The sequence below is a fragment of the Egretta garzetta genome, unplaced genomic scaffold (genome assembly GCF_000687185.1).
Source record: "Egretta garzetta isolate BGI_Z169 unplaced genomic scaffold, ASM68718v1 scaffold172, whole genome shotgun sequence".
In the NCBI taxonomy this organism is placed as follows: domain Eukaryota; kingdom Metazoa; phylum Chordata; class Aves; order Pelecaniformes; family Ardeidae; genus Egretta; species Egretta garzetta.
The window spans coordinates 3,899,420-3,915,252 of NW_009258951.1; the positions used below are offsets into that span (position 1 = coordinate 3,899,420).

Genomic DNA, 15,833 nt, shown 5'->3' on the forward strand with positions numbered 1-15,833 from the left:
CTTTACAAAAATAGAGAATTAGATCGGTACTGTTTACAAAGAGCACCTGATTTTACTGACTCTTCCTATCGTAATTGAGATCAATTGGATGATAACCCAAAGTTGATGGAAAAATACCTTGTTTTTACAAGAATAGTATGCTTGGATTTTAGGTGCCACTGAACGATATGTTTGGATACGCCACTGAACTGAGGTCCTGCACAGAGGTAAGGACTCTCAGTACTTTTTGCTAGAACATATTTATTTCTGTAAATCAAGTGTGCTACTTTGCATCATCATACACGTAGCATATGTAGCAGTAGAATCATAGAATCATAGAATGGTTTGGGTTGGACGGGACCCCTAGAGGTCATCTAGTCCAACCCCCCTGCAGTGAGCAGGGACACCGCTAACTAGATCAGGTTGCTCAGAGCCCCGTCCAACCTGGCCTTGAATGCTTCCAGGGATGGAAGAAGTAAAAGCGATAAAAATCAAAACAAATGCAGAATAGGAAAATAACCTCAGAGATTTTACTATTACTTAAACTGCTTTTTAATTCACAAAGCTGTCATCAGCTGTGTCATTTCTGGCCAAAAATTTCTTTCATACTTTTGAGGAGAGAAGAGATTCAAAGTCCTAAGTAATACAAAATGATAGGTATCAGTGAAGGTATTAAATTTACAGGCTGGAAAAGCTGAGGCATAGTCTTTAAGTGACAAACCTCTGCAAGTAGAAGAGATTTTTGACAGCAGTGCTCGCACTATTAAGAAAGATGTCTTTTTTTTTTTAATAATGTGCATGCCTGTGGTTACACACTCATTTGCATCGGGTGAGTTTGTGTGTTACATAAAATTTGCTGTTCCACATCTCCTGGCACGCGAGTGCCAGTGTTCTGTGAGCACGCGAGGGGGCTGGTGTTAACACCGCCATCGTTTTCAGCTTTTAAGCAGAATGTCGCACTGATGGGATGGGAGCCACAGGTGACCTTATATCAAAGAAACTATGTTCAGCTGCTGTTTGTGTCTCTGCGTCTCATCCCCACGTGCCTGCCGACATGGCGTTGGTATACGTAATTGTAAATGGTCATTGCATGTTATTTCACAGACTAGGGTGTGGCCTGCTGCTCGGTAGGTTTGCACGTTTAGCAGCCTCACTTTGACTCTTCTTTTCCAACTCTACAGGGAAAGGGTGAATATACAATGGAATACTGTAAGTATCAACCGTGTTTGCCCAGCACTCAAGAAGAAATAATTAACAAATACCTCGAAGCAACAGGGCGACTTCCTGCAAAAAAGGGCAAAGCCAAGAGCTGACTTTTTTTCCTCTCTTGAGTACATCGAACGGCTTTTCACAATCTTCTCTAAAAACTCAGTTGCCCAAGCGATAGCGATCCAGGCTGCATAAGTGCAGGCTGCAGTGGGACTTGGGCTTGTAATTTCCTCACACTACCCTTCCTTTGTGGTATTCTCAGAAGGCTCCAGGAGATTACAACGGAATTGTTCACATGTAAATGCTACTCATGAACAAAATAGATAAATGTTATAACCCTGACAATAATTTGTCTTGAAATTTGTCTTAATCCACTTGTATTAAAATAATTTTATTTTTTTACTTGATACATCATTATTTTGTAACTAGGCTAGTTGCTGTTTCTTTGCTTTTGAAAGTTTGAAAATCTTAGTTTAGGAGACTAAATCTTCACTGCTGGACAGGCAGGAGGGCGAATCATCATCCGATGCTGAGCGGTTTCCACACGCGTGCCCCCAGCACAGACCCTGTGGCTCCCTCACTTGCAGCGGGCAGTCTGAAGAACCAGTGCCAGTTTTCCTTCCCTGTCCTAGGAGCCTCCGCAGTCAGAACAAACCGGGCAGAGTCGCCTGTCGGCGCAGCTTGCTTGTCACCACACCTGCTTATGCTGGTGCTATAAGGCCTTTGAAATAGAGCCGATAATAATAGACGTAGAAATTAACTCTTTCCAAAGCTATGAACAGCATGGATTTATTTTAGGGGCTTGCTTTCTTGGCTCTTTGTTAGAAAACCAAACAAAAGATTCCTTTTCCCAGAATCTTATAATCAAAAAGGGGTGTTGCTGATGATGCTCAGTTTGGGAATCAGTTGAATAGATCTTGCTCGGTCGCAGAAGAGAGATAAAACAAGGATGTTGTAGTTAGGCAAGAAAGAGAAGATATTATCATCAATATTTTTTTTTAATTACTACCAGAAGATCCACACTGAATTTTCTTCGCGTGCTCTCTCTCTTCCTGACCTACTCAGCTTAACAGCGTTTTTGCAGACTTCCAGTAAACAGCGAATGGAGTTCCAGTTCAAAACCAGCTACATTCCTGGCAGAGGGTTGTGGTTGATGCTTACCAGACGCAGGCGGAACTGCAGTGGCTGGGCTTCTGTTCCTCAGCCTTTGCAGAAAGACAGTGAAGATTTTTTTTATTTCAACCTTGAAAAAAGCACTGTGTTGGAGATTAGTAGCGGGCAGGTCAATGCTAACGGAACACGGGCATAATGTTGTTGGTATGAGAGTATGATGTTGCTTTGGGCCAAATCCTTCTTGATTCTTGTTATTTTTGTGAAAATAACTCAGCTGGGACTTGTTTCAAGAAAAGCCCTGCAGGTTCTCTGACATTTGGAGATTTTTCTAAAAGAAGCTAACACTGCACATTTACCAAAATTCAGAGATGTCTCACAGAAGCAGTACGAATGCAAGAAACATGGGGTGGTTATTAGTGTGTTTATAGTGACCGCTTTTATGTTATGCTTGTTGGAGGCCAGTCACGATGTGAATTCCTGGCTGTGAAGAGGGACACAAGCACTAGCAAGAGCCTAATTTGGGGGCACCCTGGATTTTGTTTCTTTGTGCATGATGGGTTTTTTTTTTCTTTAATTACCTTTTAGATAGCACTCATAGTATACCTGCCTTAGTTGAACTCTTCCTGTCAGCAAAGATAGAAGAGAATTCTTCCTCTTGTCTGTGCAACCTCTTACAGATGCGCCCTGCGCGTGGCTTTTTAGCGTGAAAAATTCACTCTGAGCCCTGACTTGGATACTGTCTACATGGCTGTAACGGAGAATGTTGCTCGAGTCAAAACTGTATGATTGTAGGTTCTGATCCACTGACTGAAATCCTGGCCCTAAGGAAGCTGGCAGAAATTTTGCCTTAGAATTCCACCAGGTTTGCTACTTGTCCAGAAGTTACTGTTGTGCAGTTGCTTAACTGACAGGAGTTTGCATTTGGAGTCGAAGTTGGACCGATCTTCAGACAGGCAAGTTGGAAGTGCCTGATCTTCTGCTCTAGGTCTGGAGAGCAGTGGCAGGAACAAGGTAAGGAGACTGAACTTGCAGATAAATGCATTGCTAAAGTGGAGCCCCGAAGTGCAGAACCTGTGTATTTTCTTGTTTTGATTTAAAAAAAAAAAAAAGACTTGGATACTGTCTACATGGCTGTAACGGAGAATGTTGCTCGAGTCAAAACTGTATGATTGTAGGTTCTGATCCACTGACTGAAATCCTGGCCCTAAGGAAGCTGGCAGAAATTTTGCCTTAGAATTCCACCAGGTTTGCTACTTGTCCAGAAGTTACTGTTGTGCAGTTGCTTAACTGACAGGAGTTTGCATTTGGAGTCGAAGTTGGACCGATCTTCAGACAGGCAAGTTGGAAGTGCCTGATCTTCTGCTCTAGGTCTGGAGAGCAGTGGCAGGAACAAGGTAAGGAGACTGAACTTGCAGATAAATGCATTGCTAAAGTGGAGCCCCGAAGTGCAGAACCTGTGCTATTTTCTTGTTTTGATTTAAAAAAAAAAAAAACATATTTTCATCGCCAATTTCTTTAAGAAGCGTTGCCATTATAAGCTCCGATTTCATGCTTGTGCTGATGAGCAGTGTTTTACCAGCACAAAAGAACACACCAACAGTATGTGAAATGCTGCTTTGCTGAATTTATTGTAATGCCTATTGCGTGCTGATATAAAAAGCTTTGGTCAGTAAAAGTTGTATCAGACTCATACACTTGTGTAAAATGCCCGAGTCCGGGGGGTTAACAGATCACCCAGGCGAAATATTCCCCGGCGAAAGCTTTCATGCTTACAGATCAATGACAGCGCAATATACCACACGTTGCAAAGAACGTAACCGGCCCGGGAGGCAGGGACCATCGCCTCTTCCCTCAGTGAGGTGTGCTTACGGATCTGGAGCTAATGTAACCTGGCAGAAATCTTGCTAAGGGTGGGGAAAAAATTATGAACTTGAGACAGTTTGGCACCGTCTCAGAGAGCAAAGGCAGGAGGGTGGGTCTGCTGTGGGAGATGTCTCTCCAAATGGAGAATTTGGTGCGAAAGGACAAAGCTGCGTTCTTGCAGCAGGACGTTGTTGTATTTAGGATGGGTACGAGACGTGGCAGTCATTAATGAGAGCTGTTTGTTGGGGTGTTCTGGCAGCGGGCTGTTCCCCCGCCAAACCCAAATGTGGAACTTGAGCTGTACAGAGCACTCCTGTCTCTGCAGTGCTGTCTGGTTTCGTTTGAGGTAAAATAGCAAAAACTGTGCCGTGCTGCAAACAGACAAAGACAACATCCTCAATTTCCGCCTGACAAACGCTGCCTGGCAGTGCTCTGGACTGGTGACAGATGGGGGGAGACAACAAAACATGTTTCCCTTATATCAATATTTTCTGAGTTGCCTTCACAAATACAAGAGAAGAAGCTTTCTTTTTAGGTCAGCTCAGGCTGCAGGAACAGCGGCGCGTCAGCGGGGCTGGGGCTGCCCCGGTGCTGGCTGCTGGCTTCTGCAGGGCCTCGCGGGGAGGCCTTTTGCTGCCCACCTCCTCCGCGTCCAGACGCCGGGGCAGGCACTGGGAGAAGATGGGAAGCTGGGATCAAACAGCAGCATCGTGAAAGAAAACCCAACCTCGACCCCGCGTAACGGTATTTGTTTTATTGGAGATACAAGTTAAAAATCAGCATGTATCTATCCCAAAAAATGAAAAAAAAAAAATAGACAAATATTTCTTAGTGACAGATTAATACTTCTCTCAAGATTTTTATCCAAATATATTAACTTTGTTTACGAACTGTGTTACTCTCAGTAACAGTAAGTTAGTGACAGAACATCAACTTGTGTGTGCTTATCTGTGTATATATGGAGTAGCAAAGTGTTTAGGTGGATCTCTAGAACATGAGTCTTGCAGCTTAAGAGCTTACAGGAATTAATTTTGGAACAGAACAGACTAGTGAAAGCATTTAATTCACTGTTCAACTTGTACAGAAAAATTATCACAGCTCCAGGTCTATTAACACAAGGATTTACTCATTTAATACATACATGTAAAGCTGACAACCTCGTTTAAAAATTTGCTCCCTTTTCATGCAAAATGCCAGCAGCTGACCCAGATTCCCCTCCGGATCCATCTTCAAGCCCCTGATTCTCTGAAGCACAGAAGTATTTCACTTTCAGAGGGTTAGCAGGAAGCCAAGTGAGACGCATGTGACAGGAAATAATTCCCTGGAGAACAGATTTAAAAATACACATCTTTTATGATCTTTATACTGTTCCTCTGTCGATGAAAGGCGGTATTACACGCACACGCTTTCTTACCTGTGTTGGAATTTCATGGAGTAGGACAGTGTAGTCAAACTCAATAAAGTCATCTTTCCTTATCTGGGCATGTGTCAAAAAGGGAAAAAAAACAAACAAACAAGAATACAAGTTATATTGTTGAAGTTTGGAGTCTGCTCTGATTTACCTGACTGCATTTAGCTAGCTTAGGGAGGAAGGCAGCTGCGGTCGTTGGCTGGAGTGAGACAGGTTTTGTATGTGGAGAGACAGGGAACTGGGAGCACTTCCTGCACAACAGCTTTGGAGGCACTAACTGCAGCGTGGCTCTGCAGTCTGACTGTTCTCTGACATGGCGCTAGGCTGACTCGGGTGCTAATTAATTCAATTTAACCCTCAAATAAATTGGAGAATCTTACCCAGCTATGAGCCTCCCCTTAAGAGAAATCTCATTGTGAGTAACTAGGGAGTACAGACGGAACACTGTTGATCACAGATGACCGAGGGAAACCAAGCTTTGGGAACTCTTGTTCTGTATGCTGTGGATGTAAGATACCATCCCCCAGAGAGCGTAGGTTGGGTACTAGGGGGGCAAAGAGTACTGGGAGCCACTTAGTTTGGGGCTGAGGAACTGCAGGGCCATGTGTTCATATCTCCAGATTAAACCTGCAGAAGCGAACAGATCTGCTCATGCAAACAAGGAAAACCAAATTTTTGTCCAAATGAGTAAAATTTTTCCACCAAGAAAGACCTGGACAAAATACTTGTCCAGAGGTGGAGATACTTGTATGGAGAAGCCACTGGGGTCTTGGGAGAATCCCATCCATCACAGAGAGCGTGAGCTGTTGATGGTCGGGCGATTCTCTGCTGCTTGGCAGACTGTGATAGCTTCTGTAACGCAGACGTGCGGTTTCCACTTTGCTTACCCACTGCTTCACAGACTTGACTTGTGCCATGAAGTAACCCAAGTTTTCTGTTGACTTTTCCCACATAATGTAACTGCTGCCAGCCACAGCCAAAGCCCACACTGGCTCCAGGGCAGGTTCAATATTTCCATAGCTGTCTGCAAGGGAGAGAGAGAGTAATATAAAAATGATTCATTCCGGCTGTTCAGCAGAAAAATTACAAACCTCAGAACACTTTTGCCTGGTGTAGGCAGGCAAACGCTTTTGCCCTGCTGGGGAGGCCTTTTGCTGCCCACCTCCTCCGCGTCCAGACGCCGGGGCAGGCACTGGGAGAAGATGGGAAGCTGGGATCAAACAGCAGCATCGTGAAAGAAAACCCAACCTCGACCCTGCGTAACGGTATTTGTTTTATTGGAGATACAAGTTAAAAATCAGCATGTATCTATCCCAAAAAATGAAAAAAAAAAAAAAGAAAAATTTTTCTTAGTAACAGTTTATGCAGGCACTGGGAGAAGATGGGAAGCTGGGATCAAACAGCAGCATCGTGAAAGAAAACCCAACCTCGACCCTGCGTAACGGTATTTGTTTTATTGGAGATACAAGTTAAAAATCAGCATGTATCTATCCCAAAAAATGAAAAAAAAAAAATAGACAAATATTTCTTAGTGACAGATTAATACTTCTCTCAAGATTTTTATCCAAATATATTAACTTTGTTTACGAACTGTGTTACTCTCAGTAACAGTAAGTTAGTGACAGAACATCAACTTGTGTGTGCTTATCTGTGTATATATGGAGTAGCAAAGTGTTTAGGTGGATCTCTAGAACATGAGTCTTGCAGCTTAAGAGCTTACAGGAATTAATTTTGGAACAGAACAGACTAGTGAAAGCATTTAATTCACTGTTGAACTTGTACAGAAAAATTATCACAGCTCCAGGTCTATTAACACAAGGATTTTCTCATTTAATACATACATGTAAAGCTGACAACCTCGTTTAAAAATTTGCTCCCTTTTCATGCAAAATGCCAGCAGCTGAGCCAGATTCCCCTCCGGATCCATCTTCAAGCCCCTGATTCTCTGAAGCACAGAAGTATTTCACTTTCAGAGGGTTAGCAGGAAGCCAAGTGAGACGCATGTGACAGGAAATAATTCCCTGGAGAACAGATTTAAAAATACACATCTTTTATGATCTTTATACTGTTCCTCTGTCGATGAAAGGCGGTATTACACGCACACGCTTTCTTACCTGTGTTGGAATTTCATGGAGTAGGACAGTGTAGTCAAACTCAATAAAGTCATCTTTCCTTATCTGGGCATGTGTCAAAAAGGGAAAAAAAACAAACAAACAAGAATACAAGTTATATTGTTGAAGTTTGGAGTCTGCTCTGATTTACCTGACTGCATTTAGCTAGCTTAGGGAGGAAGGCAGCTGCGGTCGTTGGCTGGAGTGAGACAGGTTTTGTATGTGGAGAGACAGGGAACTGGGAGCACTTCCTGCACAACAGCTTTGGAGGCACTAACTGCAGCGTGGCTCTGCAGTCTGACTGTTCTCTGACATGGCGCTAGGCTGACTCGGGTGCTAATTAATTCAATTTAACCCTCAAATAAATTGGAGAATCTTACCCAGCTATGAGCCTCCCCTTAAGAGAAATCTCATTGTGAGTAACTAGGGAGTACAGACGGAACACTGTTGATCACAGATGACCGAGGGAAACCAAGCTTTGGGAACTCTTGTTCTGTATGCTGTGGATGTAAGATACCATCCCCCAGAGAGCGTAGGTTGGGTACTAGGGGGGCAAAGAGTACTGGGAGCCACTTAGTTTGGGGCTGAGGAACTGCAGGGCCATGTGTTCACATCTCCAGATTAAACCTGCAGAAGCGAACAGATCTGCTCATGCAAACAAGGAAAACCAAATTTTTGTCCAAATGAGTAAAATTTTTCCACCAAGAAAGACCTGGACAAAATACTTGTCCAGAGGTGGAGATACTTGTATGGAGAAGCCACTGGGGTCTTGGGAGAATCCCATCCATCACAGAGAGCGTGAGCTGTTGATGGTCGGGCGATTCTCTGCTGCTTGGCAGACTGTGATAGCTTCTGTAACGCAGACGTGCGGTTTCCACTTTGCTTACCCACTGCTTCACAGACTTGACTTGTGCCATGAAGTAACCCAAGTTTTCTGTTGACTTTTCCCACATAATGTAACTGCTGCCAGCCACAGCCAAAGCCCACACTGGCTCCAGGGCAGGTTCAATATTTCCATAGCTGTCTGCAAGGGAGAGAGAGAGTAATATAAAAATGATTCATTCCGGCTGTTCAGCAGAAAAATTACAAACCTCAGAACACTTTTGCCTGGCGTAGGCAGGCAAACGCTTTTGCCCTGCTTCCTGGAAATTGACCTCTCTTGGATGCGTTACTGATGCTAAACCTGCAGTCACAGTAGAAGTACAAAAGCGTGACAGAATGGAAATTGCCGAGAGACACTATCCACAGGGTCCCCACGAGGTGGTGAGAAACCCAATATCCGCGATAATGGAGGCGGTTACCTAGCTGGGAGGAAAGGAGGGACTGGGGCACTCTGTTTCCAGGATGGAAAAATCCTGTTAGCCGTCCCTTGTGAATTTCCACCCGCAGCTGGGGAAGGTGTGTGGGTTAAGGCTGCTGTTGTTACTTGAGGACATTTTGCATTTACTTAAATATAAAATTGCATGGCCTTGCTTTTAAATCCAAAGCATCTTCGCACCATTGTGTTGACTACTGTTGTTGCTAAACACAGCAGGTTGTTTTTCTCCCCAGGAACTGAAGCAAGGTGGAATTGTTTTCATAGCTCTATGGTTTATAGGGTGCTACTGCAAACGTATGTGTCAGCTTTTAAAAACACGTGTACGTTTGCTTCTGCCCTTAAAAGTGCCTCGACTCTTTGCGATAAAATGAAATACAATTGATTATTTGGAGGCATATACCTGGAATATTGTTTCCAATTATTGGTTTGGTTTGGCGCCTAATATTTTGGTAAAGTCTGTTGTCCTCTTCATTGATTTCTTTCTGGTCTTTGGTGTGCATGCACTTGATATTGACAACAGGCGGAGACTTTGTCTTCGGATACAACACCGTAGCAAGGCAGCTCCCGGCATTTTCCTGTAAAGGTAGAATTTAAAACTGTTATCTTTAATTGAGGTTTTATTTACCAGCCACGCATTCTTAAAAAAGCTCGGTATTAACACATGAAGTACATATGTGGAGTATGTACATGTCTTTATGAGATGCTTTGTATGAAGCTGTACTGGGGTCAAGAAAATCTTCAGATGGATATAAATTTTTTTCCAGAAGAGTAGCTAGGTTAAACCCGCAAGGCTAAAGTGATATAACAGAACTTTTTCATTACAGTGTAGCAGAAATGCACTAAGCAAGCTTGGAAATATGTTTGAGAGTTCTCAAGAAATAACATGAATTGCTAACAAGGAATTCCATTGTATAATACTTCAGCCTTAAAACAAAAATAATCTAATGCTTCATATTAAATTCTGAAAATAATCAGAATTTCATAAAATGTGTGTGTAATGGAAAAGCAGATGCTTACAGTAAAATTGCTAATGACAACTGTCTGCCAGAATGAAGAGGGTGAGGGGGTTATAATTAAAAAGAACGCACAACTGTCTACTCTCTACTCTTCATTTAGGTGTGGGGACACAGCAGGAGCCACAGGTGGATAACGAGGACCGTACTGTCATGCTGAGTTTGGACCATTGCAAAGTTCCGCTCAGGCACTTGGTTGTCTGACGTGACTTAAATGAGAGAATCTCCTCGGGCATGGAGCAACGCAGGTAACTACGGTGCTGACCACTTGGGCCCCGGCGGAGGCAGAGGACTGGTTAGAGGAGGTACTCGGGTGACGCCAAGAGCGAGCCAGGCCCCACACGGGACAGGCAGGTGGAAGCATAAAGGTAAGTCTTTCCATTGTGAAAGATCCATTTATGAAAGCAATTAAATGTACCCTGTTTTGAAGATGTTGAAGTTCATTTAAGGCACACTGTCAGAAGGAACATGGCAGGCCATAGACTCACCCCGCTTTTGTAGTCTTCGGTAGTGAACTGCAGGTAATACTTGTGACCGGAGTCTGGGATGCTCTGGAAGAGAGAAGCATTGAGCTGTCAGTGCGGCTGTAGCCTTACGTGCTGTAACTCTCTGAGGTGCTGCCGTGGGTGCTGAGTGGGGAACGAGGACACCATGGCTACCTCCTGGCCTTGTAGTGTCAGGGAATTGGTCAGATGAGATGCGCTGAGACAATCCTAGCAGCAAACACACAGGGTCTTAACAAGAACAATAAATAACCTTTACATTAAGGGATGTTTTAAAGCCTTTCCTCACAGAGAGAGGCAAGAAGAAAAATGCAGCTCAAAGTCCTTCACAGGACAGATTGATACCGAGTAACTTTAAAAATAATAAAATTACAAATCAGTGTTCACCTTGCGAGGAGGTACTTTTTTGCACAGGCTATCAGAGTGCCCTTGAATATAGAAATGAATCAATTCTTGCTGACTGATTCACAGCTGAGCAGGAGTTACACAGGCTAATTTAATTCTAGGGATGCTAACCATTCTAGGTTTTTGGTTTTTTTCTGTTGTGACTGGAAAGAGACTGATTTCGCTATGCCACGTGTCAGAGCAGGATTCTGATCTGTCTGCTCTCGTCTGCCCTGAAAATACCACTCATTGTGTTGCCAAATCAACTATCGGAGATTCCACTTATTAAGGAAAAATAAAAGAACGCTCCTTGCTGATGGGAAGCAGCCAGTAGCACCTCTTGTGGCAGGACACATCAGAAAAGCCTTGGAAATGTACACCTTTGAAATACGTCATTTTCTTGGGTTGGGGGGGTGGTGTCGGTTTCTTTGGGTTTTTTTTTCCCTCTTGCTGACAGGAATGGTTCAGTTAACTAATTGTACTTTTGGTGGGGGATATCACAGCCTGTCCGGGCCCCAAGCATGCTGAAATAGAAACTACCTTTTAATGTTGACCATGAAAGATATTAATTACCCTGCAACAGGATCAATGTCTCATTTAATAGTGTAAGAGCAGAGCCTAATAAAAGGTATTTGCATTATCTGCTCTTTACTTCATTAGTCAGTCTCATATTTTCCTACCAACTTGTATATTCACTTTTGAAATTTCTGTATTTATTTTTGAGTGGGGAGTATGGAAAACTTTATTTTTATTCAACTAATTCCTTGTAAAATAACATCATGTGTCATTTAAGTGTTTAGTACATTTCCAAGCCTTGCCTTTGATTAAATCGACAAGAAATAAATGAAAGCAAGTCTTTTTGTGTGCTATACCGTGATTTATTAGACGAGCTTGCTGATACACAAGCTGGGTCACTTCTGTGTCTGAAAGTTTGTTCCTTTTGCATTATCTTACCTGGTTTAACAGGAGGCATTCTGCCTTCTCATAAACCTCTTCTTGCTTCCACTTGCTACTGGTGTAGGATATATAGTTACATGGGTTTTCTTTTGTGTGGCATGTGTGAGGCAGTGTGTAGAAAAAGCATTTTACTGGAGAATGCAAGCTGCCTCTTGAAGTGTACATTTAAGTCAATTGCTGTATTCCAGCAACAGCACTGATTTGTTAGTCTTACTTGTTTTTTAAAACTCTTCAGACAAACAGGAGGGCAATTCTGGCCGTTTGCACAGTTTTGAAGATTAGAACCCAAAGCAAGCGTGCAGTTGTTTTATTTATCTGAACTCAGGCCTTTGTGTTCTCATCACACTTTCTTCCAGGAAGCCATTAATAGCATAGTGTTAGCAAAGTTTCACTCCCGGGGCAAGGCAAACAGCCCAGCACCTGCCTTTAGTACCTACCCCTTAGTATATGTATGGAATTATATGCTGCAGATAAGAGGGCAAATTGGTTTAGTCACTTGCTCTGCTTTTATGAAATCCCCTCTTGAAGCTTTACGATAAGGCTAAGTCTGGAGATGGATGAACCCAGTTGACACCGTGAGGGGAATGGAGAGAGGATGAGTTCAGGTTTATAATCTCTGCCTCCTCGTTCTTCCCTTCTCTCCTGCAGCACTGTAAACCATCACATAGTGTGAGTTAAAGAAGAACTCAGGAATATTTGACATCACGCAATGATGGCTGGCTGAAAGCAGCCAAAGATAAAAGTGTCCAAAAGAGAAGAAAACAAGTGAGTGATTCATTTTTCCACTGAATATCTGGGTCATGGGATTGTTTTATTTCCGGGCTCAAAATTAATGCAACTGTCATGACAGATTTCTAGTGCTGTGTGAAGGCCAGAATAGCATTCTAAGAGCAGTTTCATTCCAGGTCCCAAAGGAGGCAGTTTCGCAACTGGTTTACACTGCTCTAACTTCCCCCTGGCACGGAAAGGGGGTGATCCCTCTCTCACCCCTTTCCATCTCTCCTCCTGTGTGTTTCCCCACCAACCTCTCTTTCCTTGGACCAGTTTTCAGTTGCTGGATCAGAGGGCTGACCTGATCACTGCGCATGGAGAAGCTGGCACTGCTGAGAGAGGAGGGAGAGATGTCTCCTTTGGGGTCTTGCCTAGGGGGATTCCCACCTCGCAGCCCTGCCGCGGTCCCTGCAGCCAGCTCAGGTGGCCTGTGGCTTCTGGAGGTGTCTGATCCGCAAGCAGCCAGGTGAGCTCTCGGGCTGCCCCAGGCAGGAGGGAAAAGCCAGTAGAGATGGCTAGTTTCTCTACCTCTCTCTATCTAGCTTTGCCGATACTATTTACCTACGCTGCCATTGATTTTACCTTTCTCACCCTAACATGGGGTCCTGACTGTTGGAAATAAATAGAAATCTTTTAACTGACCTCTAATGTTAGGGCCATAGTCCTGATATTACACTGTTTTGTGTTAAGATGAGCTTGTGAAGAGAAATATCCCTCCGTAAAATTGTATTTTATAGTCCAATTTAAGCAAATGTTGCAGTTTAGCCAAGAGATTGCCTAGCTTTACCTTTAGACTTCACCTCCTGGTTCACGTACCTACTGCTCAGTTATGATTTCCAGTGCAGCTTGGTATGGGAGACTGCTACATCAGTGTTTTGAAAGTTTCTCTCTTGAATTCTAGGATCTTCAGCTGGCACACCCTAATGCTTCTCTTCTCAAAATCGTATTTTAAAGTGCAGCTGTCAACAATTCCATGAGATGCATGCTGCTCTTTCCTAGAAGATACTTGCTTAAGTCAAGAAAAAACTCACATCAGTGAGAAGGGACAACAAAAAGAAAACTGCAGCCAATGGCAAGGTAGGAATTACTGTATGTTTGTGCATATCTCTACTATTTGTTGCTAGGAGAGACAAGCACTGAAGTCTCATTTCACCTGAACTTGACAAATCCCTCACATCTAACAGAGTTATCGTACTGGTGACTGTCTCCAGTCCTGTTTCTAATTACCGCAGTTTCACTGGCTAGTGAGCTAATAATGTTGGGTTTAAAATACAGTGCTCATGATTAAATTCCATTTTAAAATGATCCAATTTTTACTAGATCCAGTAATATACTAACCGGTAGGAAACTAGCCTTCTTAAAAAAAAAAAATAAAATTAAGCAAACAGAAAAACCCCAAACCCCAACATTTTTGTCTCTTGCATTCACATAATATAGCACATTCCTTCCAGGAAATTCTTTTCATTTTTTTACAGTGGAGGACATGAAAGAAGGAAGTGACCATGTCTAGTACACTTCTCTTGTTTTCACAGTGCGCAAAGAAAAAAGGGAAATAAAGTGCAGAAAGGGGTTGCAGCAAGCTCCTACAGCATCAATACTGTGAGAAAATAACGAGGCATTTCGCTTCTCTCTAATGAACCAATTATTTTATTTCCCATATTTAAAAGCAGGTGGCTGATAGTAAGTGGAAAAAATCCCTTCCCCTCCTTGCAGCCAAAACTACCTTGCAAATATTCAGTTACAGTGGGGTTGGAAAGAGAATCTGGAACAACCCCTTACTTCTGATATGTCTCTTTACGAGACAAGTGTGCTGCCTCCAGCAGCCACGTTGTCATGCTTATAATAGGCACAAGCATTTATATATGTAAATATATACATATGCACAGTACCCAGTGAAGTGCCCAGTACATACACAAGGAGCACTTGTATGTTTCGAGGGAAGTATCAATGTCACGGTAAGTTTCTGCCATAGGTGTCTGCAGCAATTTCATAGGAAGAATTAAATGTCACACCAGCATGTCCATGCTCAGCACCTGTTGAACTATATGTTCAATGACGTGTTTGGGAATGATGATGAGAACAGGGAGCTACCTATAAGGGGTCTGGTCTCAGGTAAAGGTAGAGAAGGACATCATGTTTGCATTCTCAAACAGGTAGCACAACTAACACAATCTTTCAGCCTTGCATTACACAAAGTAATATACAAATCCTGAATTGCTATGCAGTAGTTTGTATTTGTCAAATTTAATTCGAAATTATTCTGGTCTATTAAATATTGTGTGCAACTCAGGCTTCAAATTGTTTTGGGACCACTGTCAACGGGGATGTATGTGAAAGATTGAGGCTCAAGTTCGAGGTTGTAAGGACCACAATAAACACTTTAGACTGTCTTGGAACTTTTCTTGAAAGGGAAGATTTTACACTACGGCATCTTACTCTCAGTTTTAGGAGTGAGGGCTTGGATTGAACAAGCCACACAGATGCTGAAGGACAAATGTAAGATCTCCTATTCAGATGCCTGAGCCATGAAAAGGATCCAGTGGTATCCAGTTCTGCATTTGGCATTTCAGACTGGGAAGCCCTCGCTTTAGGGAGCTGGCCAGCACTAGCCTGGTGAGAAAGACTAGATGAGAGGGATGGTTTTAAATCCCATGCACTGCGGTAACTTAGACCCTCCTCCGCTCTCCAGGAAGGTAGTGCTTTCCTTCCAGGATCTACAGTCTTGGACAAACGTTCCCCAAAAGTTTTTGCATGTTCTCTCTTTCAGAAACTAAGCTGTAAAAGAAAAAACAAAACCCCCAAACCAAACCTGTGGCCAAAGGAAGAGAAGGGCCGAGTGGCAGGTGCCTGCGGGCAGTGGCAGGGGCCCTGATGGTCGGGACAGGCTGTGGAACCGGCGCAGGCAGGGCGCCCCAACAAGCTCTCCATGACGTGAAAGCTCTGCCCCTGTAGCTGCTCCAATCTAGAGCCCCCGCCTCTTTCTGCCACCTCAGTTGGGCACGTTTTTTGGAAAATAAAGGCACGTTTTCTGATGGGAACTGCATTGCCTTCAGTTGGGCTCTTGGTCTCCAGAGACAGGAAGCCAAAGTCCCTACTGACACAAAGTACACGGTCGCTCCAGAAGCGATTCTGGCGGAAGCGTTTCCTCATCAAACTGTTTTCTTTCCATGATGTGCCTGCCACGCGCCTCGGTTTCCTCTT

The 15,833-nt window shown here is 43.4% G+C and overlaps 3 protein-coding genes across 3 annotated transcripts in view; 1 reads left to right on the forward strand and 2 right to left on the reverse strand.

The window, feature by feature from the left end:
* Positions 1-2,039, forward strand: part of GFM1 (G elongation factor mitochondrial 1) — a 24,222-nt gene extending 22,183 nt beyond the window's left edge. The window contains exons 16-17 of the mRNA XM_035890000.1: positions 153-206; positions 1,161-2,039. Coding sequence (XP_035745893.1) covers positions 153-206; positions 1,161-1,292 — 186 coding nt within the window. The 3' untranslated portion in view covers positions 1,293-2,039. The remainder of the gene's footprint in view (positions 1-152; positions 207-1,160) is intronic.
* Positions 2,040-5,326: 3,287 nt separating this feature from the next.
* LOC104122260 (ovocalyxin-32-like) lies at positions 5,327-6,606 on the reverse strand (the record flags this gene model as incomplete). The annotated part of the gene is made up of 3 exons (XM_009634357.1): positions 5,327-5,485; positions 5,579-5,641; positions 6,463-6,606. Coding segments are annotated over 3 exons (366 nt in total), but the record flags the coding sequence as incomplete, so codon positions are not given.
* Positions 6,607-7,437: 831 nt separating this feature from the next.
* Positions 7,438-13,292, reverse strand: LOC104122261 (ovocalyxin-32). Its single transcript, XM_009634359.1, has 6 exons — positions 13,275-13,292; positions 10,506-10,568; positions 9,405-9,579; positions 8,574-8,710; positions 7,690-7,752; positions 7,438-7,596 (listed from the first exon to the last, which is right to left on the reverse strand). The coding sequence occupies exons 1-6, from the start codon at positions 13,290-13,292 to the stop codon at positions 7,438-7,440; spliced, it is 615 nt and encodes a 204-aa protein (XP_009632654.1).
* Between the last annotated feature and the right edge of the window lie 2,541 nt (positions 13,293-15,833).

Coding starts and splice junctions, on each gene's coding strand:
- LOC104122261 (XM_009634359.1), bottom strand. Junction 9,580..10,505: donor CCGAAGACTACAAAAGCGGG/GTGAGTCTATGG, acceptor CTACCTTTACAG/GAAAATGCCGGGAGCTGCCT. Junction 7,753..8,573: donor TCAAGTCTGTGAAGCAGTGG/GTAAGCAAAGTG, acceptor ACACATGCCCAG/ATAAGGAAAGATGACTTTAT.